Source organism: Cydia pomonella, chromosome 2 (genome assembly GCF_033807575.1).
Source record: "Cydia pomonella isolate Wapato2018A chromosome 2, ilCydPomo1, whole genome shotgun sequence".
Taxonomy (NCBI): Eukaryota; Metazoa; Arthropoda; class Insecta; order Lepidoptera; family Tortricidae; genus Cydia; species Cydia pomonella.
This window is the reverse complement of record NC_084704.1, coordinates 9062034-9081080: the sequence shown is the minus strand read 5'-3', so window position 1 is coordinate 9081080 and position 19047 is coordinate 9062034. Positions and strand designations below refer to the sequence as shown.

At 36.0% G+C, this 19047-nt stretch overlaps 1 protein-coding gene across 4 annotated transcripts in view; it reads left to right on the top strand.

Moving 5' to 3' along the window:
• The window catches only part of LOC133533454 (sarcalumenin), a 31751-nt gene that overhangs the window by 5374 nt on the left and 7330 nt on the right, over positions 1-19047 (top strand). For 3 of the 4 annotated variants that reach the window (XM_061872457.1, XM_061872441.1, XM_061872449.1), the window contains exon 3: positions 17612-17692. The exons of the other annotated variant lie outside the window; for it this stretch is intronic. In XM_061872457.1, the coding sequence (XP_061728441.1) occupies positions 17612-17692 (81 nt within the window). The remainder of the gene's footprint in view (positions 1-17611; positions 17693-19047) is intronic. 4 annotated transcript variants of the gene reach the window in all.

Sequence of the window (19047 nt, the reverse complement as noted above, 5' to 3'; positions counted from 1 at the left end):
TATCTCTGAAGAGATAGGTTTAGATACTTAATTTCACCTCATCGATAATGGGCCATTATAGATGTGGATACCGTGGATATTTTGGTCTATTAGGCCAGTCCAGGCTTCGGTCAAATCGGTCGAATGGTTCAGAAAAAAAAATTAGCGACAATCTCCAGTTAGGCCAGGAAATGAATGCTTAAAAAAAGTTACAGAGGGAGCTTGGAACACAATTTTTGACTTCATAACTTTGTTTGGACTAATTAGGTTAGGAAGTGAACATATCAAAATTCCCCGGCTGCAGCCCTTGAGCCGGGGGGGAGGAGGGGGTTTGAAGTTGAAGGTCCCATTTTTCAGTTTTTCGATTATATCTCGGAAATTATGCGTCTTAGCGACATGGCCATTTTTACCAAAATTAAAGCTGATTACCAGGGGTCGGACAAAAAGTGCGGATGACGTCAAACCACTTATAGGATGATTCAAATAGTATTTTTGATTTACATAAACAATTATCACTTATCATTTATCAACCTCTTTATTAAACGATATCGGCGCTTGAAATGAGTAAGTACGTTTTTGACTGACACATTGTCAATCAGATGAACAATAAATTGACTTCGTTATTGTTTAGCTATTGTATGTTCACGATTATATTTAGCTAAAATTTATATTTACTAATGTATAAGAAAACGCTCTAAAATATCATCTTTACTCGAATATTGTGGCAATCCCACAGACTTGTTCTAACTAATTTCAAATAATTATACCTTATGGTAACAAGTTTCGTGAAATTTATTTTATTCACTACATCACCCTACCACCTGTATTATTAATTCCATGGATTTATTTACGATTATTTTGTTACTTCATTAATACTACTTTGTTACTACATGTCACACGGAAGTTTAAATACAAACTCAAACATCATCCTGTGTGCAAGATTACGTCATTTTTACGTCATCCGCACTTTTTGTCCGACCCCTGCTGATTACATTTGCTACAAGTTTAATTCAGTCAAGTTTTTCGATGTCTCGAATAGTTTTCGTTGAAAGTTTATTTAAGGCTCTCAACTTTATCTCTATATCTACATCGGTGAAGCTGCTAGGCCGTGTTTGGTGTCGTATAAATCGGGGGTGCTGAATTCATTTATGGTATCATATTGATACTATACTGAAGTAAAAACAAAATTAACAAGTAAACTTTTCTTAGAACTCCTCCTCACGCTTAAACCGCTGGACCGATTTCGTTGAAATTTGGTATACCTAGATATACCGCGCGCCCGCCCGCCAACTGCTGCATCAGACTCAAACCGTTTACGCCTGACGAAGTATCTGACATTATCACGGCCCAACTAGCTAAAAAAACAACGCGGGATGTATTTGACATCTCCGTGAACTTAGTACACTCCGTTGCTGCGGAGCTAGCACCCATACTTGCCATAATATATAACAAGTGCTTACGCAAAGGTGTCTTTCCAAACCCACTTAAAGAAAGCCGAATCTCTCCGTTATTCAAGGGGAAAGGAAAGAGAGAGGATATCGATGCTTACAGACCGATAGCGATAATTCCAGTCATTGCTAAAATATTTGAGCACGGGTTAAGCTCCAGGTTAACGGAGTTTCTTACTCGTAAAAATGCACTTTCGGAGAGACAATACGCCTATCGAAAAGGCCGCTCAACAACTTCGTTGGCCCGGGCCGTGATTCGGCAGATTATAGAGGCCCGCGAGTGCAAGAACCAAGTCGCAGTCTTATGCTGCGACCTATCAAAGGCATTCGACGTTGCTGATCATAAAGTTCTGATTGGCAAACTTCGTCACTATGGCCTTGAAGGTTCTGCACTCGCATTGCTATCTGACCTTCTACGGAACAGAACACAGGTTGTGGTCTCTGATGGCGGCAAAGTTCGATCTGACGCCGCGACTACAAGTATGGGCGTCGCACAGGGCTCGTCGGTGTCAAATATTCTCTTCTCCATACTATTAAACGACCTGCCAAAGGCTATCACTGGTGGAGAGACCTTCATGTATGCCGACGACGTAGCTGTTGTTGTGTCCGCCCCTACATACGACGAGCTCGAACTCAAGCTTAACTCGATCGCCGCATCACTCTCAAATTGGTTTAGCATTAACGGCCTCATTTTGAACACGAGCAAAACGCACTACATCTGCTTTGATCTGTCTGGCCGGCAGGTTAGGCAGCTGTCTGTAATAGCAAATGGTACTGTAATCAGCCAAGTCATGAACTCAAAATTCCTTGGCTTTGAGCTGGACAGCTGCCTCGCCTGGGGTGGCCATATAGATCAAATGTGCAAAAAACTCGCTACGGCATGTTTTGCGTTAAAGCGGCTGGCCCGAGTACTTCCATTTGAAATGGTCCGAGCGTGCTACTTCGCGTCAGTTCACGCACTCCTGCAGTACGGGGTCGAGCTGTGGGCTGGAGCCGCCGATTGGGAGAGGGTCTTTCGACTCCAGAAGCGCGCCGTTCGCGCGATAGTTCGCGTCCCTCAATGTCACTCCGCGAGGCCATTATTCAAGTCGTTGGGAATACTCACACTGCCCTCGCTACTAATAATGCAAATGGCAATAAACACACGCGAAGAGGTAGACTCCAATCCAATCATCGAAGCTCCGCGGAGGTACGCAACGCGCAGCGCGCGGGCTGGAATGCTGCCACTTGCATCGCATAGGCTTGCGAAAACAAAAAAGCTAACACATGTAATGGGTCGTAAAGTTTACAATTGCCTTCCGCGTGAAATTGTTACTGCAAAAAGTGCGTCAACTTTTAAAACGAAACTTCGAAATTGGCTCCTTGAGCAGACGTTCTATGATCACAAAGAGTTGTTTATAAGTAAACCTATGTCATAGCATAAGAATAAATTAAGTAATACCTACATATTGTAGTACCTATTTGACATGTAATTTTATATTATTAATAAATGATGATTATGATTATGATGATTATGATTATAGTTTGAGTCCCGAGACACGACATTGGATAGTTTTTATAATCAAAATCATCTTTTGCGGGTGTAAAAAGTAGGGTGGAAGTTTGTATGGGGGATCAATAACTGTTGGACCGATTTAGATGAATTTTGGGATAGACTACATCTTTGATTGAGTTGAAAGTGATACGAAACATAACTTCAGTCAAACCTAAACTTGAACAGTATTAACCTCAGGAATTCAGTTTTGACGAAGAAGCTGAAATCCCCCGACACCCCATTTCATACCTTTAAGGGATGGTTTTTGAGATAAAATTTATCTTATGCACGTAGGTCACTAGATAAGTTTTGCAATAGACAAATATGAAACAATGAGGTGGCCTATCACATATAAATTTTTAAACTATATTTCCATAAACAATGTTTGGACGGAAAACATTTACTTTATTTTTAAATTTACTTATTAAAAAATAGATTTAAACATTGAGAACGTCGGCGTGGGCTAAGGGTGATTTACGCATATTTTATACAACATCATGTTCATTTCATAAAATGTAATTATTTTTTAATAAGTAAATTTAAAAAGAAAGTAATTGTTTTCTAGCCAATCATTGTCTAGGGAATATATACATGTAGTTTTAATTAATTATATGTGATAGGCCACCTGTTTGTTTCATATGTGTCTATTGCAAAACTTATCTAGTGACCTATGTACTGTACATAAGCGTGAAGAGTAGTTTAAAAAAAGCGGCCAAGTACGAGTCGGACTCGCCCATGAAGGGTTCCGTACCATTTATGTCGTATAAAAAAATAACTACTTACCTACTACTCGTACATCTCGTTCAAACCAATTTTCGGTGGCAGTTTGCATGGTAATGATCATATATTTTTTTAGTTTTATCATTCTGTTATTTTAGAAGTTACAGGGGGGGGGGACACATTTTACCACTTAAGTGTCTCTCGCGCAAACTATTCAGTTTACAAAAAAATGATATTAGAAACCTTAATATCATTCTTGAACACCTATCCATAGATACACAACACCACACGTATGGGTTTGATGAAAAAATAATTTTTATTTTATTTTATGACATTAAAAAAAAACTACTTACTAGATCTCGTTCAAACCAATTTTCGGTGGAAGTTTGCATGATAATATACATCATATATTTTTTTTACTTTTATCATTCTCTTATTTTAGATGTTACAGGGGGGACGACGACACATTTTACCACTTTGGAAATGTCTCTCGCGCAAACTATGCAGTTTAGAAGAAAATGATATTAGAAACCTCAAAGTCATTTTTGAAGACCTATCCATAGATACGCCACACGTATGGGTTTGATGAAAAAAATAATAATTTCAGTTCTAAGTATGGGGAACCCCCTAAATTGATTGTTTTTTTTTTCTATTTTTGTGTGAAAATCTTAATGCGGTTTATAGAATACATCTACTTACCAAGTTTGAACAGTATAGTTCTAGTAGTTTCGGAAAAAAGTGGCTGTGACATAAACGGACTGACAGACGGACATGACGAATCCATAAGGGTTCCGTTTTTTGTCATTTGGCTACGGAACCCTAAAAAAATGGTATTTGTTAATTTTTTTTATGATTTATTTCGGAATGGTGTCAATGTGATACCATAAATGAATTTGGCACTCCCCTTTATACGAAAATGATTTTTGGTACATGGCTTAGTACCTTCACTTATGTACATATATATCGATTAAAATAAACTTTCAAGAGAGGATTTCTCGAAAACTATTCAAGATATCGAAAAACTTGCCTGAATTAAACTTGTAGCAAATTTTATCAGCTCTCGTTTTGTACTACGGACGGGGGCTTTTGATATGTTCACATTGTTTGGACTAGCTAGTACTAGTCCAAACAAAGTTATGGAGTTAAAAATTGTGTTACAAGCATTTCCGTCTATACCTTATTGCTTGGTCTAAATTCAATCAATAATTTCAGTTTTATGGTGATATTTGAACGCTCGAAATTAAAATAAGGTTTTTGCAAATAAAAACATTTTTGGTACAAGCTTTTATCGCAGACTGTACTTTTCTTTCCACAGGCAACTAATACTTATCGAGCCAATTCTAAAAACCCCAAACACAATAGGTTGCGTTGTTTTATCACAGATATGGCTACCTCTTGTCTTCATCATGAGATAAGCTCGATGGTATCATAATATACCATTACCTATATCACCCGACTTACACATATTGTATGTATCATATGCAAATTTTCAGCTTCATCGGAAATCGGGAAGTTAGTCAAATTTATCTTGCAAGATTTGACCCGTACAAAGTTACATAGTTACAAACATATGTAGGTAGAGTCAGACCAAGCTAAGTTGGCACTGTTGGCAGCAACTTTCATAGCACAGCCTGTGCAAGTGTACTATTAAAATGCTGCTACACTATGCTGAGGCAAGCTCCTTTTTAACACTCATGAATATTTCTCCCTCATATACACAACTCAATTTCTTAGTTTTTAAGTCTGAATTTAAGGCTTATTTGTATTAAATGTCACTGTCTGTTAACTCTGCCATTTCATGTGATGTTGAATAAAAATTTTCTATGTCTATGTCTATGTCTATGTCTATGTCTATGTCTATTAAATGATGACTTTTAAAATAACACTTGCACTTGCAGTCTGTGCTATCAAAATAGCTGCCGTGCTAGCGTGGTCTGACTCTATTACTGTTTTGTTTTGTAAGTCATTATTATAGTACATTGTGTATTAATTAAGGGCGGTAAACAAGAATTGAATTACCGTCCGTGGCACACACAATATTTTTCATCACACTTGTAAGGAAAAAACTAAATTTTATCGAAATTATTCTTAAATGTGACTGTAAATATGCCATATAGGGTAGACCGGGGACAATTGAAACAATTTGCCTTTAACCGCCTGTGATCGTTATATTTTGATGAGTAGAAAGATCTACGCTCAAAATATTTCAAGGTTAGTTATCTGGTTCCTAAATAAAATGTATTTGGATGGTCTATAATCCATAGTTTTTTGACAATAATGTAATAAAGAGAATGGGGCAGTATGGTTCAATTGACCTCACATGAGTGTCAATTGAAACACTATGTGAGGTCAATTGAAACACTCAAATATCTTCGGCACAATGAAAGTACTTATATCTGTTTTAATTTTTTTCATCACTACCTCGGCATACAATGAGCTCATCAAAAGTCCGCAAGCATAACATAAAAATTTCTCAATTTATGAGCATCTGAACATCTCGACTAAAAAACTTGAGAAAAAAAAAAGAAAATACGACTTTTAGTTGTCTTTGTCGCTGCTACCTTTTAAATTTACCTTAACCAAAGTAGTTTCAATGCCATTATAAGATATAACGATATAGAATCGCAGAAAACAAGCATAATTATGTTTCATACAAAAGTGCTTGTTTCAACTATAACAATGTTTCAATCATAACCATTCCCACACACTCTGTGACAACGAGTGTTGTAGACATCGGGATGTAAAATGAAATAATAGACGCAATAAAATAATCAGTATAAATTGTTTTATTACGTAAACAAAAACATGGCGATATGCCTATCAAAAAAAAATCCTTAACTCTCTCTGATATAAATTTTAGCAGTGGCCGACCTGTTTAATCAGCCGGTTGGCAGCAGTCGGTTGTTGCTAAAATGGCAAACATGCTTTTTGAGGTTCTCTCCGTAACATGCTTCCGTTTTCGGGGCATCTAAAAAAAACAGTTAAATAAATGTATTGTACAGAAATAGGATGTAGTAGTATAGTATTATATTTTTAATTAGCATTATTTGCAATATTTTAGTTTAATTTAGATCGCGGTGCTCGTTGGATAAAAAAAAATTACGTAAGGTTTGTCACCGACTTTAAAAGGTGATTCAAATGTAATCTGTATCTACATGAACCCGTTCATTTATTTTTGATTTTATCTAAGTTTCATTCTTTTTTTTTTAGTAAAAAAATTTAATCTTTTGCTTTTATCATCAGCTTATCGTCACAATCACTAAATTTTTTTTTTCACTAAATTGTATACCTACAAACATACGGGTCAAACAGAGATCCTTCTTTTTTTTAAACCTGTTAATAATCATTTGGTCTATACACAAAAATTTTCTCCAGAATATGACAAAAACTTTTCTGAAAACCGCATCAAAATCGGTTAAGATGAACGCGAGATAATCGTGGACAAACATACATACAAACATACGGGTCAAACTGAGAACCTCCTTTTTTATGAAGTCGGTTAAAAACAAATGTTTACATTATCTCGAATAAAAAAACTGCAGATTAAAAAAAAACTTCGTGTATCTTCGTATATCTTCAAATAAATGTCAACATTAATAGAATAAACATGTGCATCGAATACAGAACCTTATATTTTGAAGTCGGTTACTTTTGGGGACGATTAAAACACGAGGACGATTGAAACGTTTCAATCGTCCACAAGCAAGTTGTTTCTATCGTCCCCACACCACGTTTTTCACTTCAAGGTCAAATATTATGTATAAAAAAGACTCGAACGCTGATCAACGACCATTAAAAACATTCGTTTATTCCTAACTATAACACCAAAATAATTTGATTAGTCAAAATACAAGAGTAAAAGAAGTTATAAGAAAATATACGAGAGCACAAATACTTACTTTTTACCGCGAAAAACTGGTTTGGCTCGTGGACACTTCCGTCTCGCACCGGCGCTCGAGCGCTACTGGCCAAGGATTCAAACATGGCCGACCGCGTGTTCCGAGTGTTACGTCAGACGCGTAGGTATTATAGTTTTCGAGAAATTTGACGTCGTGAAATCATGACGTGTTTCTATTGTCCCCGGTCTACCCTATATTGTCATTTTTGACAGGTTAGGCATCGAAGGCGCAGACCTATCCGGTATTCAGCCACGATTTAAAATTGTGTACAAATATTTATAAAGGTCAGTATTTTAACGTAAAACTCATTAATACCACTTAATACCTACTTAAAAAATATATATAGGCGTAATGAAATTAAAAAAATCTATTACACCCGTGGGCATAATATAGCTCAATCCATCTCAGTAACAGCTTAGCAGGAAACAGTATGTAGAAATCAGTAACGTAGATGATGGACGATGATAGATGATAACGTACATGACAAAGTGTTCAAGTCAAAAATCACCACCATTACTAGAGGGGTCCCACAAGGATCTATCTTAGGTCCTATTCTCTTTATTATATTTATTAACGACGTCATAAAATACGTACAGAACTACCTAAGTAATTTAAACGTGGTAATATTTGCCGATGACACAAATGCTATTATCAGTGCAAGAAACGAAGTTGAACTTAAAAATAAGATTAAAACGGCTTTTTCAGTTTTTCATAAGTGGTTCAGAGATAACAATTTGAAATTAAATACGGAGAAAACAAGTATAGTCCAGTTTAAGAGTAATCGAAAAAATAAGAACATCCTAGAACTAGCCTTCGACGATGACACTCTAAGATCCGTGGAGGTGGTCAGGTTTCTAGGGGTCGAAATTGATTCTTTTTTTAACTGAAAACATGAATTGAATCGAATAGAAAACACAATTAGTTCTGCCTGCTTCGCTCTGAAAATTTTAAGAGATATCATCGGAATAGATCGATTGAAAACTATCTATTATACTTTGGTTGAGTCGAAACTCCGATACAGTATTAAATTCTGGGGGGCAACGTATAGTTACAATATAAAAAGGGCTTTCATGATTCAAAAGCGGGCATACGCATCATTATAAGAATGATGATGCGTATACCTCAGTGGGCTTCATGTAAAGACTACTTCGCAAAATTAGACTGACTGTACCATGCCTTTATATTATGATACTTTGTACGGACTTAGTAAAGTCCCTAGCAAGTAGTGAAACTGTAGAGAGGCGATAATACTGGCAACAAGGACCAAAAACCTGAACCGCCCCTTTACACCAAGGCTAAAAGTCACTGAGTACTGTGCTCAGTACCAGACTATCAAAGTTTTTAATAAAGCTACCCACAGAACTCAAAGCTGTTTCGAACCCATTCACATTTAAAAATAAATTAAGGTCATTTTTGCTACTCGTAGCAAAATGCTTTTATTCAATTGAAGAGTTTTTCCAATACAATAATGAATCTATTCAATTCCGACATGTGCATTGTAAATTATTAAATGAATTAAGATATATTTGTTTTTTAGTTAAGTATTTGTTTTTGTATGGATTGACATGTTATCAAATATTTATTTAATTGTAATTACTAAAAATTAAGAATTTTTAACATTTTATTTTATATAACTATTCCCTTATGAATTAATTGTTTAATTTAATCATAGAAAATTTATTTATTTGCTGACATGTCCCCTCCCTACTTAGTTTAATTAAAATATAAGTATGTAATTAGTTCGTAAGTTTTCTAACACAATATATAATTGTTAAAGAAATAAATAAATGAAATGAAAATGAATGAAGTATGCTAGGATACAATAACCAGAGATCGGACAAATTTGCGTCATTGCTCGCAATAATGTGGACATGACTCCAAAGTTAATCAAATATGTAATCATTTAATTAATTTCTTACTTGACTTAAATTTTAATTCCTAGTCAATAAGTACAAAAGTTTGTTAAAGTATAGATTTATTAAAGAAAATAATCATTGTTTTTTCCAAATTTTCTGCAGTCAGTCTATTTCTTTTTACATCAAAAATATACGTGGGCGATATTGTGGGCTAAGTTGTAGGCGATAACCTCAAAATCGGGATAAACTAAACAAAGAACAGAAAATAAACTCTGAATTATACTGGAATAATAATATTCCTATAAAACTACTTAAGTTTGCCCCATTAACATCAGTGGAGTGCGAGCGGAGTTTTTCAGCACTTAAGTATATTTTTGATGTAAAAAGAAATAGACTGACTGCAGAAAATTTGGAAAAAATACTGATTATTTTCTTTAATAAATCTATACTTTAACAAACTTTTGTATTTATTGACTAGGAATTAAAATTTAAGTCAAGTAAGAAATTAATTAAATGATTACATATTTGATTAATTTTGGAGTCATGTCCACATTATTGCGAGCAATGACGCAAATTTGTCCGATCTCTGACAATAACACTTAGGGGGACACTCCATACGTTGCCGTCGTTGCCCATCCATTATAGCTGGTCTAACACGCCATTAGCCGGTATTTGAATACCACAATCGGAATAGGACGAACTTCAAAATCTCTGGAACAGTCCTAAAATTTGGTATGTATATAAATTAAAGGCCCCTTCTTCATTCCCACACCATTTGATATTCTCCAGGATGGTACGCATTTTCCACGATGGCTGCGATTCCTCCAGGTCCCCAAATGCAAATGGTGTGGGCATGAAAAAGAGGCCTTTAATTTATATAAATACAAAATTTTAGGACTCTTCCAGTGATTTCGAAGTTGGTCCTAAAATACAGTATGTAAACCTACAAAAACCGTTATAGTTTATTCGCAAAGGATGCTGTAAAATTCGTCATTTTCCGCCGGCCTAGCGACGCCCGTAGCCAACCAAATCGTTCCTAATTAGAAAATCAAGTTTACAGTGACCAGTTGAAGGCATACTTTCTAATAAGGAACGGTTTGATCGGTTACGAGCATCGAGCATCGCTAGGCCGGACGATTGACGGAGGGATGACGATTTTACTGCATTCTATTCGTGAACGAACTTATTCGAGCATCGCTAGGCCGGACGATTGACGGAGGGATGACGATTTTACTGCATTCTATTCGTGAACGAACTTATTATACTTACTTAGTTGAAACTGGTTGATGGGTAACCGGACTATATTGTAATGAAATGCTTTTTAGTAGCTACTGAGCCTGGTTTGTCATTTTGTGGCATTCAATTATTTAATAAATTTCTTAAGTACCTTCTTTTTTCGGTAAATTTCGGAGATAATAGCTGTTTGGTACGGAACCCTATAAATATCATAAATATATCCGGATATGGCAAAACTGTAAGAGTAGCTAAGGTGACAACGAAACCTCAAAAACGATTTACATATCTACATCATCTTCTTAGGAAAAAATTCCCCTGTTTTTAGGGTTCCGTAGCCAAATGGCATAAAACGGAACCCTTATAGCTTTTTTAGTGTAGGTTAAGTAGCTATGGACATATGGTGTCGACGATGACAATAATTAATATACGAATTAAAATTAGCTGCACTTGAAATATTTTAAAACCCCCACATCCTGTTGTACTTTCTAATGCTTACTATGTTACCAATAAATTAAGACTAATGCACCAATAAATTAACACGAACGCAAGTGTCGTTACCAGGATGCTGCTTAAAAGTTAAAACATCTCACACAGATGAAAAGGCCTCTTATTATAAGCATGACTTTTATTAAGTTATTAATTGATTGTGATTTTTAAATAAGAAAATGTCGATCGTGACATTCGGGACAAGTGCCCGTACGAAGAATGAGTACCTCTAGTACCTCTTCCTAAATTAAGACTAACAAATCAGTTAACATATACTTATAAGCATGACATTGATTTAGTTATTATTAAATAAGTGAGTTCTAAATAAGAAAACGTCGATCGGGTCGTTCGGGACAAGTGCCCGTACGACGAATGAGTACCTCTAGTACCTCTACCTATGGTGTAAGGGTTAGATTAACTCCAAAACTCTCTCTTAGCGGAATCTAATAAAGAACGTGCAGTCTCACCGTATTTGTCGAATAGGCGCCATTGTGGCATGAAGGTACAGTCAGCGTCAAATACTTTGTAGCAGTCAAAGTGGCCAAATAGTTCGGTACACCATACTAAATATATGGTGTACCCAACTATTTGGCTAGTTTGGTTGCTACAAAGTATTTGACGCTGACTGTACTTGCTCAAACTGAGCATCAACTTTATGAAAAATACGCGTGTTCCTATTAGTCAGCTTAAAATTTTTAACGCAATGAACTGCTTCTATTAACACAGCAAAAATAGTCAAAGAAACCATCAGCGAATGAAGAAAGCTCAGAGCAACATTGCGACTACTACCTACACATCCTATAATGTACCTACACCAACTTATTATCCTTATCACTGATTATCAGTAATCAGTATCGTCACTTTTGGTTTAAACACTTTAAACTACAACTTTGGTTTTTGTTAGCCGCGGGTGTGCTTGTATGAAGCGAGTCAAAGAGACCCAATTATTTATTTATAACTTTTAACTTAAATAATTTTCATTTATAATACCTAGCGGCCCTACCGCCTTACTCCCTTCGGTTCAAATAATAATCACATAATAGGGCCTAGTATCAAGTTCCACTTGAAGTAGGGTGACAAATCAGGATTTATGTTACTTTTCGTTCGGGTTATCTCGGATATGGGTACATATGGTATTAATGTATTTAGTATGATGCCCTAAATACAAATGTATGACATGACAAGAGCGATAATGGTGGGGGTATTAACCTTGGCGTCATAAAGTCTGCGGTAGAAGCACATCCTAGCGAAGTAGCGTCTAACAATAAAAATTTAAAAAAAAGTAAACCGACTTCAAAAAGGATAAAATAAAATATTATCCTTTTTTAACCAACTTCAATTTCATAGAAGGAGGAGGTTCTGTATTCGGTTGTGGCAATTTTTTTTTATGTATGTTCACCGATTACTCCGTGGTCCGATTTGAGTAATTCTTCTTTTGTTTGAAAGGAGTTATTAAGTATATGCGTTACCAACTGATATGCTTGAAGTCGGTGCCAAGCCAAATTTAGAAGCATACCATGATTTTGGTGCGATTCGATAAAGATGCAGCTATAAAAGGATGTACAATATGTTGGCTTGCCTTACTACGACAGCAATGAACGTACTTTCTGTTGGTAGGTACTTACCTAAGAACACACGGCCGAACCTTTTTAGCCCAGTCCGTACCATACAATATATGTTTGTCGGTATATTAGTATAAATCCAATGCGTTTATTTTTGCCGTCGTAATTTTTAAAGACCTATTTTCGAACTGTCCATAGCTCGTACGTGTGGAATTGAGACTGAGTTATTTCCAGTCTATTATCCAGAGAGCTTCATTTCAAAATATAAAACAATACAAGGACCGTCTTCAGGGCTTAAACCTTCATGCCAAATTTCACTTAAATCGATTCAGATGTTTAGCCGCGAAAAGCTAACAAAGACAGATCAAATTTATTCTACGTTTATAATATCTATTACTACAGTTGTAATGTGATTTATAGACAAAGCTGATTATTTTTGTCCGGTATTGTTACTATTTTTTGGCTTGGCACCGACTTCAAACATATCAGTTGGTAACGCATATACTTAAAAAGATAATTTTTTTTATCCTTTTTGAAGTCGGTTTACTTTTTTTTGTAAAAAAAAAATATTTTATCCATTTTTACTTTTAAGGCATTGTGAGTGAAGAGCTGATGAGTAACGCGTGACGCATTAATGAAAAACACAATAATGTTAAACACTGAATTCGTTAACTTTAATAAATAATCAGGATTTTCCTCGAGTCCGTATGGGAAATCATTCCTACCACTACTGTAAATCTAGCCTCCGCCCCGCCACTGATCCAATCCCTCAACGGCCTCAACCCTCCGATCACTCAACCTCACAGAACATCAACCCCTGATCACTGATACCCTTGACCCTGAACCACCAAACCTTCAACTTCTATTCTTCGACCCCTCCATTTACCTCTTAATCCTAAGCCCCAATTCCTCAACTTTCAACCCCCGACCACTCATCTCCTACCCCCCGATTCCTCAACTCCCAACCCCTCAGTCCCCGACCTATCAACTCACCGCTCCCTCAACCCCCTAACCTTTCAAACCGTGACTCGTCAAGCCCCAACCCCTCAACCCGCAACCTCAGACCCCCGTCTACCTTCACCACCAACGTCTACCTCACACACCTCTCACACCTACCCCTCACCTCTTATTTCCAACACCACCTACATCAAAAATCATAATACACCCAATTATAAGAGGTAAGTTCCACATATCACCCGTGGTTTTCATAATGTATGTCTATATGTATGTCACTTTATTGCACATAAACAGGTTAACAAAAACAAACAAAAAAAATGTTATCAGTAAGTAGCCTTACCACGAGTTTAACACTGACATATTCGCTAGCGTAACTTACTTTCTATCCATCTCGCTCGTACTTGCATCCTATTAGTGCGAGCGAGATGTATAGAAAGGAAGTTACGAACACGTCAGCTAAGATATAGAGTCAAACTCGTAGTAAGGCTACAGTTAACACTACATCAAATTGGTAGTTTTCGAGAGGAAATGCTTGAGTTGCTTAAGGATACAGTCAAATCACCATACATGTGCCTTTAAAAATTGAATTTTCCCTCAATTCCTCATGGATTCCCTCATCAGATCAGAACCATAAATATTATGGGTAAGGTCCGACCGAGAACGCTTTTTTTGTCTCGGCCGAGACCGAGACCGAGAATTTATAAAATTGAAAAAAAAAAACGAATTTTGCACTAAAATGTTTTATAATTGAAATTCAACGATTTATCACAAAACAGTTATCATAATCAATCCGTAGCGCTATTAAATAGTATTTTTAGGGTTTCGTAGCCAAAATGGCAAAGTGTTACCATTATAATTATATAGTTTCGTCATGTCCTTATGTCTGTCGGTCTGTGCGTACGTCACAGCCAGTTTACTCAAAAACTATACGATATATTTTATAACCTTTGGAACGTAGCGTAGGTGTACATGTTGTAACCTGTAAATCTATGAAATGTACCCGGCTGGTTACATAATACCTAGGGATGTACTAAAGGAAAGAAAACACAAGAGTTCACTTGATAGTCGTTTTATTTCTTCTTTCAAAACTCCTACATACCCTAAAAAATTCAACTTCTAGCTCAGTCTGCTAACGGTAGAGCTGTTGGTTCATTCATATCTGTATTCTTACACTATAGGATAAATCACCAACAAACTAGTTGTTTAATTAAATTTTATTCTGGTAATTATTATATGAAAAGTTACACCTAAGCATTAAATTTGCCAAGCAACACTGTCCATCAGACCTCAGTAAACCTTGATTATGATATTAAAATTATTCATTATAAATGTGACAAAAGCAAAAGGTTACCGATCTATGACAATGACAAAACTTGTTCTACAAGTAAACTATGAGCTTCTTAAGGGCTACCTATGGGATTTCTAAGGGTTTCCAAAGGATTTCCTAAGGTTTTCAAAGGGCCAACACATACCTGCTGCCACAGACGATGTTTATTCCTCCGAATTAACTCCTGTGCATTCCACCTGACGAACAAGACAGACGACAGAAAAAGTCTGCTGCAGTCAAAATTAGCATTTGGGTTGGAACTGGTAACAATGGCCGTGAAGGCGTCCCGAACTGGCCGAAGAGAAGACCCGTCTCTTACATCAGCCTGCCACGCTCAAGTGCACGCTCCTCTTTCCTCAGCAACTTGGCAAAGGAAAGCAACATTTGCCTCGACCTATTAAAATCTGGAAAGAATAAATTACTTAGTCTTCCGAATTTGGATTAAGCTGTTTTGCAATGAAAACACTTGTGGGAATTGCTTACCCAGAAACCAAAATCTGAATCTCCGGAACTATATAATATACTCGTATGGCGACAATAAATTTCCACGCTGAGTTTTATAAATATCTATTTTAATTTTTGTAACAATCAGTATTCTGACACAAACCAATGCCGTTTTTTCTTCTCCTTCTTTTTTTCCCTACATTTCAAATTTAGTGCTCTTTTCAGCCAGAACTGTGTGTTGTCAGTCCAATTGTGCTACCTTTTAAAACATGTAGGTTTCATTACCTAACGACACAATATCCAGAAAGAAATGCTGAAATACAACTATTTATATTTGTAACTAAACTAATTAAATTAAATCATGTTTCATATTTCTAAAAAAAAATATAACACTAAGAGAAATAAAAAGAAACAACGAAGTTACGCTAACACCACTAGATGGCGCTATGTGACAATGTATTATGTAAGTCGCTTCTTAGTTTCGAAAAAAAATTAAAAAATATATTTTCAAATATATACTCCATAGAAATGTAACTAAAAGTTAAAAAAAATCTTGTGGCTCATCATTCATCAGGTATTTAAAAATACATAAAGGTTGCTAAAAACGTAAAATGGGACCAACTTGGAGATAACTCTTTTCAAACGAAAAATAATTACTCAAATCGAGCCACGGGTGTCGGAATAATCAGTGAACATACATAAAAAAAAGCGGCCAAGTGCGAGTCGGACTCGCCCATGAAGTGTTCCGTACCATTTATGACGTATTAAAAAAACTACTGACTAGATCTCCTTCAAACCAATTTTCGGTGGAAGTTTGCATGGTAATGTATATCATATATTTTTTTTAGGTTTTTCATTCTGTTATTTTAGAAGTTACAGGGGGGGGGGGACACATTTTTTCACTTTGGAAGTGTCTCTCGCGCAAACTATTCAGTTTAGAAAAAAATTATATAAGGAACCTCAATATCATTTTTGAATACCTATCCATAGATACCCCACACGTATGGGTTTGCTGAAAAAAAATTTTTTTTTTTAATTTTATGACGTATTAAAAAAAACTACTTACTAGATCTCGTTCAAACCAATTTTCGGTGGAAGTTTGCATGGCAATGTATATCATATATTTTTTTTAGATTTTTCATTCTGTTATTTTAGAAGTTACGGGGGGGGGGGACACATTTTACCACTTTGGAAGTGTCTCTCGCGCAAACTATTCAGTTTAGAAAAAAATGATATTAGAAACTTCAATATCATTTTTAAAGACCTATCCCTATCGTGTGGGGTATAGAAACCCCACACGTATGGGTTTGATGAAAAAAGATTTTTTGAGTTTCAGTTCTAAGTATGGGGAACCCCCAAAATGTATTGTTTTGTTTCTATTTTTGTGTGAAAATCTTAATGCGGTTCATAAAATACATCTACTTACCAAGTTTGAACAGTATAGCTCTTATAGTTTCGGAAATAAGTGGCTGTGACATAATCGAACAGACAGACGGACATGACGAATCTATAAAATAAAATAAAATAAAATAAAATAAAAATCATTTATTTCAGACCGATAGGATCCATAAATTTTGTTAGTAACAGCAAAAAAAAATCTTACACCCTACGTTAGTACCAATTAATTTACATAAAACATAATTTAAAACTAAATCATCCAGCTCATTTAGCCTTGCCTATCAACACGTCTACCCAGTAGCTCGTGAGATGGCAATCAAGGCGTTCAGCCAACGTCCTTAGGAGGCTGTTGCTACTGCCGCGCACGCGTGTCAGCAGAGACGCTATTCTTTTGCGCCTGATGGCATAAAAGTCATCCGTTCGCGCCTCCGCGAACTATAAGGGTTCCGTTTTTTGCTATTTGGCTACGGAACCCTAAAAATGGCCAAGATTGTGATTACTGACAATGATAATAATAAGTTATTAGTGGTATGCTTAAAAGATTTTATTTCACATTTACTACCCCCACCATTTCGCGCTTGTCTTGTGTTCAGGACATCATACTGAACGCATTGATATCAAATATACCCATATCCGAAATGACTTCAACGATAATCGGTTACTAGGAGACTTTTAGATTAAAATACAACTTAAGTACTATTTAGCTAAGAGATACGTTTTGATCCTGTCCACGAGAGCACATTGAAAAAATTTAATTGTTTTCAGCTGATGACGTGCCGTCAGAGTCACAGTGCCGACCTTACATCGAAAAAGCTCTTAAAGAGCTCGAAAGCGACACAGACACAGGTGAGAAATATTTTACCACCCATTTCCATAACAAAGTGTCGCCTTTTGATAAGAAGACACTTTCGTATAGGTATCTAAGAAAGTAGGCAGGTAGGTAAAAAGGTGTTAAATAGGTGCGTGAATCAGCTTCTTTTTGTCACTCGTTGCCATGGTTGCGTTCCCCTAGACCACTCAAACATTGTTTAATGAATGTCAATTATTTAATTGAATGTAAATTATTTAATTGACATTCATTAAATAATGTTTGTTGTTGTTGTAACAAATAAAATAGGTTATAGTTGTAGCTATAAGTCTACAATATGCTCATACATTCTCAGAAACTTTAACCATTAAATGTTTCTGTGAATAATTAACGAAAGTTGAACACGTCTATGAAATAAAAAAATAGCACAGCTGGCCTTCTATTATTGAGCGGCATTAAATATCGGTGATGTCGCTCAGTCTCTGCCACTCTACATAATTAAAATAGAATCTCCAACACTGAAACACTGAGGAAGAGCAAACCTCAGTAAACCAAAGTCATTCCAAGATTGTTCTGATTTCATCGAGGTCAGATTTAATAGCGACTTTTACTTCACACCCGTCGTAAATTTCAACGATCGGAGCGAAACGGACATTTGACGAATAAACAATCACATTTTAAACGAATAATGTTAAACGGATAAAATCACTATAGGGAGCGTGCATGAACTGTAGGAGGCAGCACAGGAGCCGTCAGATTTTTGGCGCGAGGCGTAAATGTGATGTGTTTTATTCCGATGTAGACCACAAGATGGCAGAACCTAAGTACTATGCACAAGAAAACACGTGACGTGTACATGTGCATGTTTATGGTTCCGATTCAGGCCACAAGATGGCAGACCCTCCAACGCGCACGGTCCCTATTGATTTTTACAAAATGTTTGCTACTAGGTAGGTAAATATATTTCAGGAAAAATGTGTTGGGCTTAAAATATGCTTACTGTATGCCGATATTTGATATGTGTGATTTTTTATCTCATATGATCATGTCATAATTTAAAAGAATAAACTATGGATGCCAGCTGGCGAAATAAAAATAAGAAATGAGACTTTTCTTGAACATTGTCCTCCAAAATATCTTGAAGCAGGGTCGTCTAATTTTAGCCGATTTTATATTTATACGTACGATGAGACGTATATCTTACTAACGTAGAGTGTTAAGACAAGACTACCATCCAGTAATGTGACTATTATAATAATTTTCAATTAAGTAATGGCTACATTTTGTCATGTCATGTTAGACTCTAGAACTGTGTCGTATGCATTAAATACTAGACCGCATCATGTCTTCTGATCCTTGTAGTAGTGTTTCTACATTTCTAGAAATCCAATTT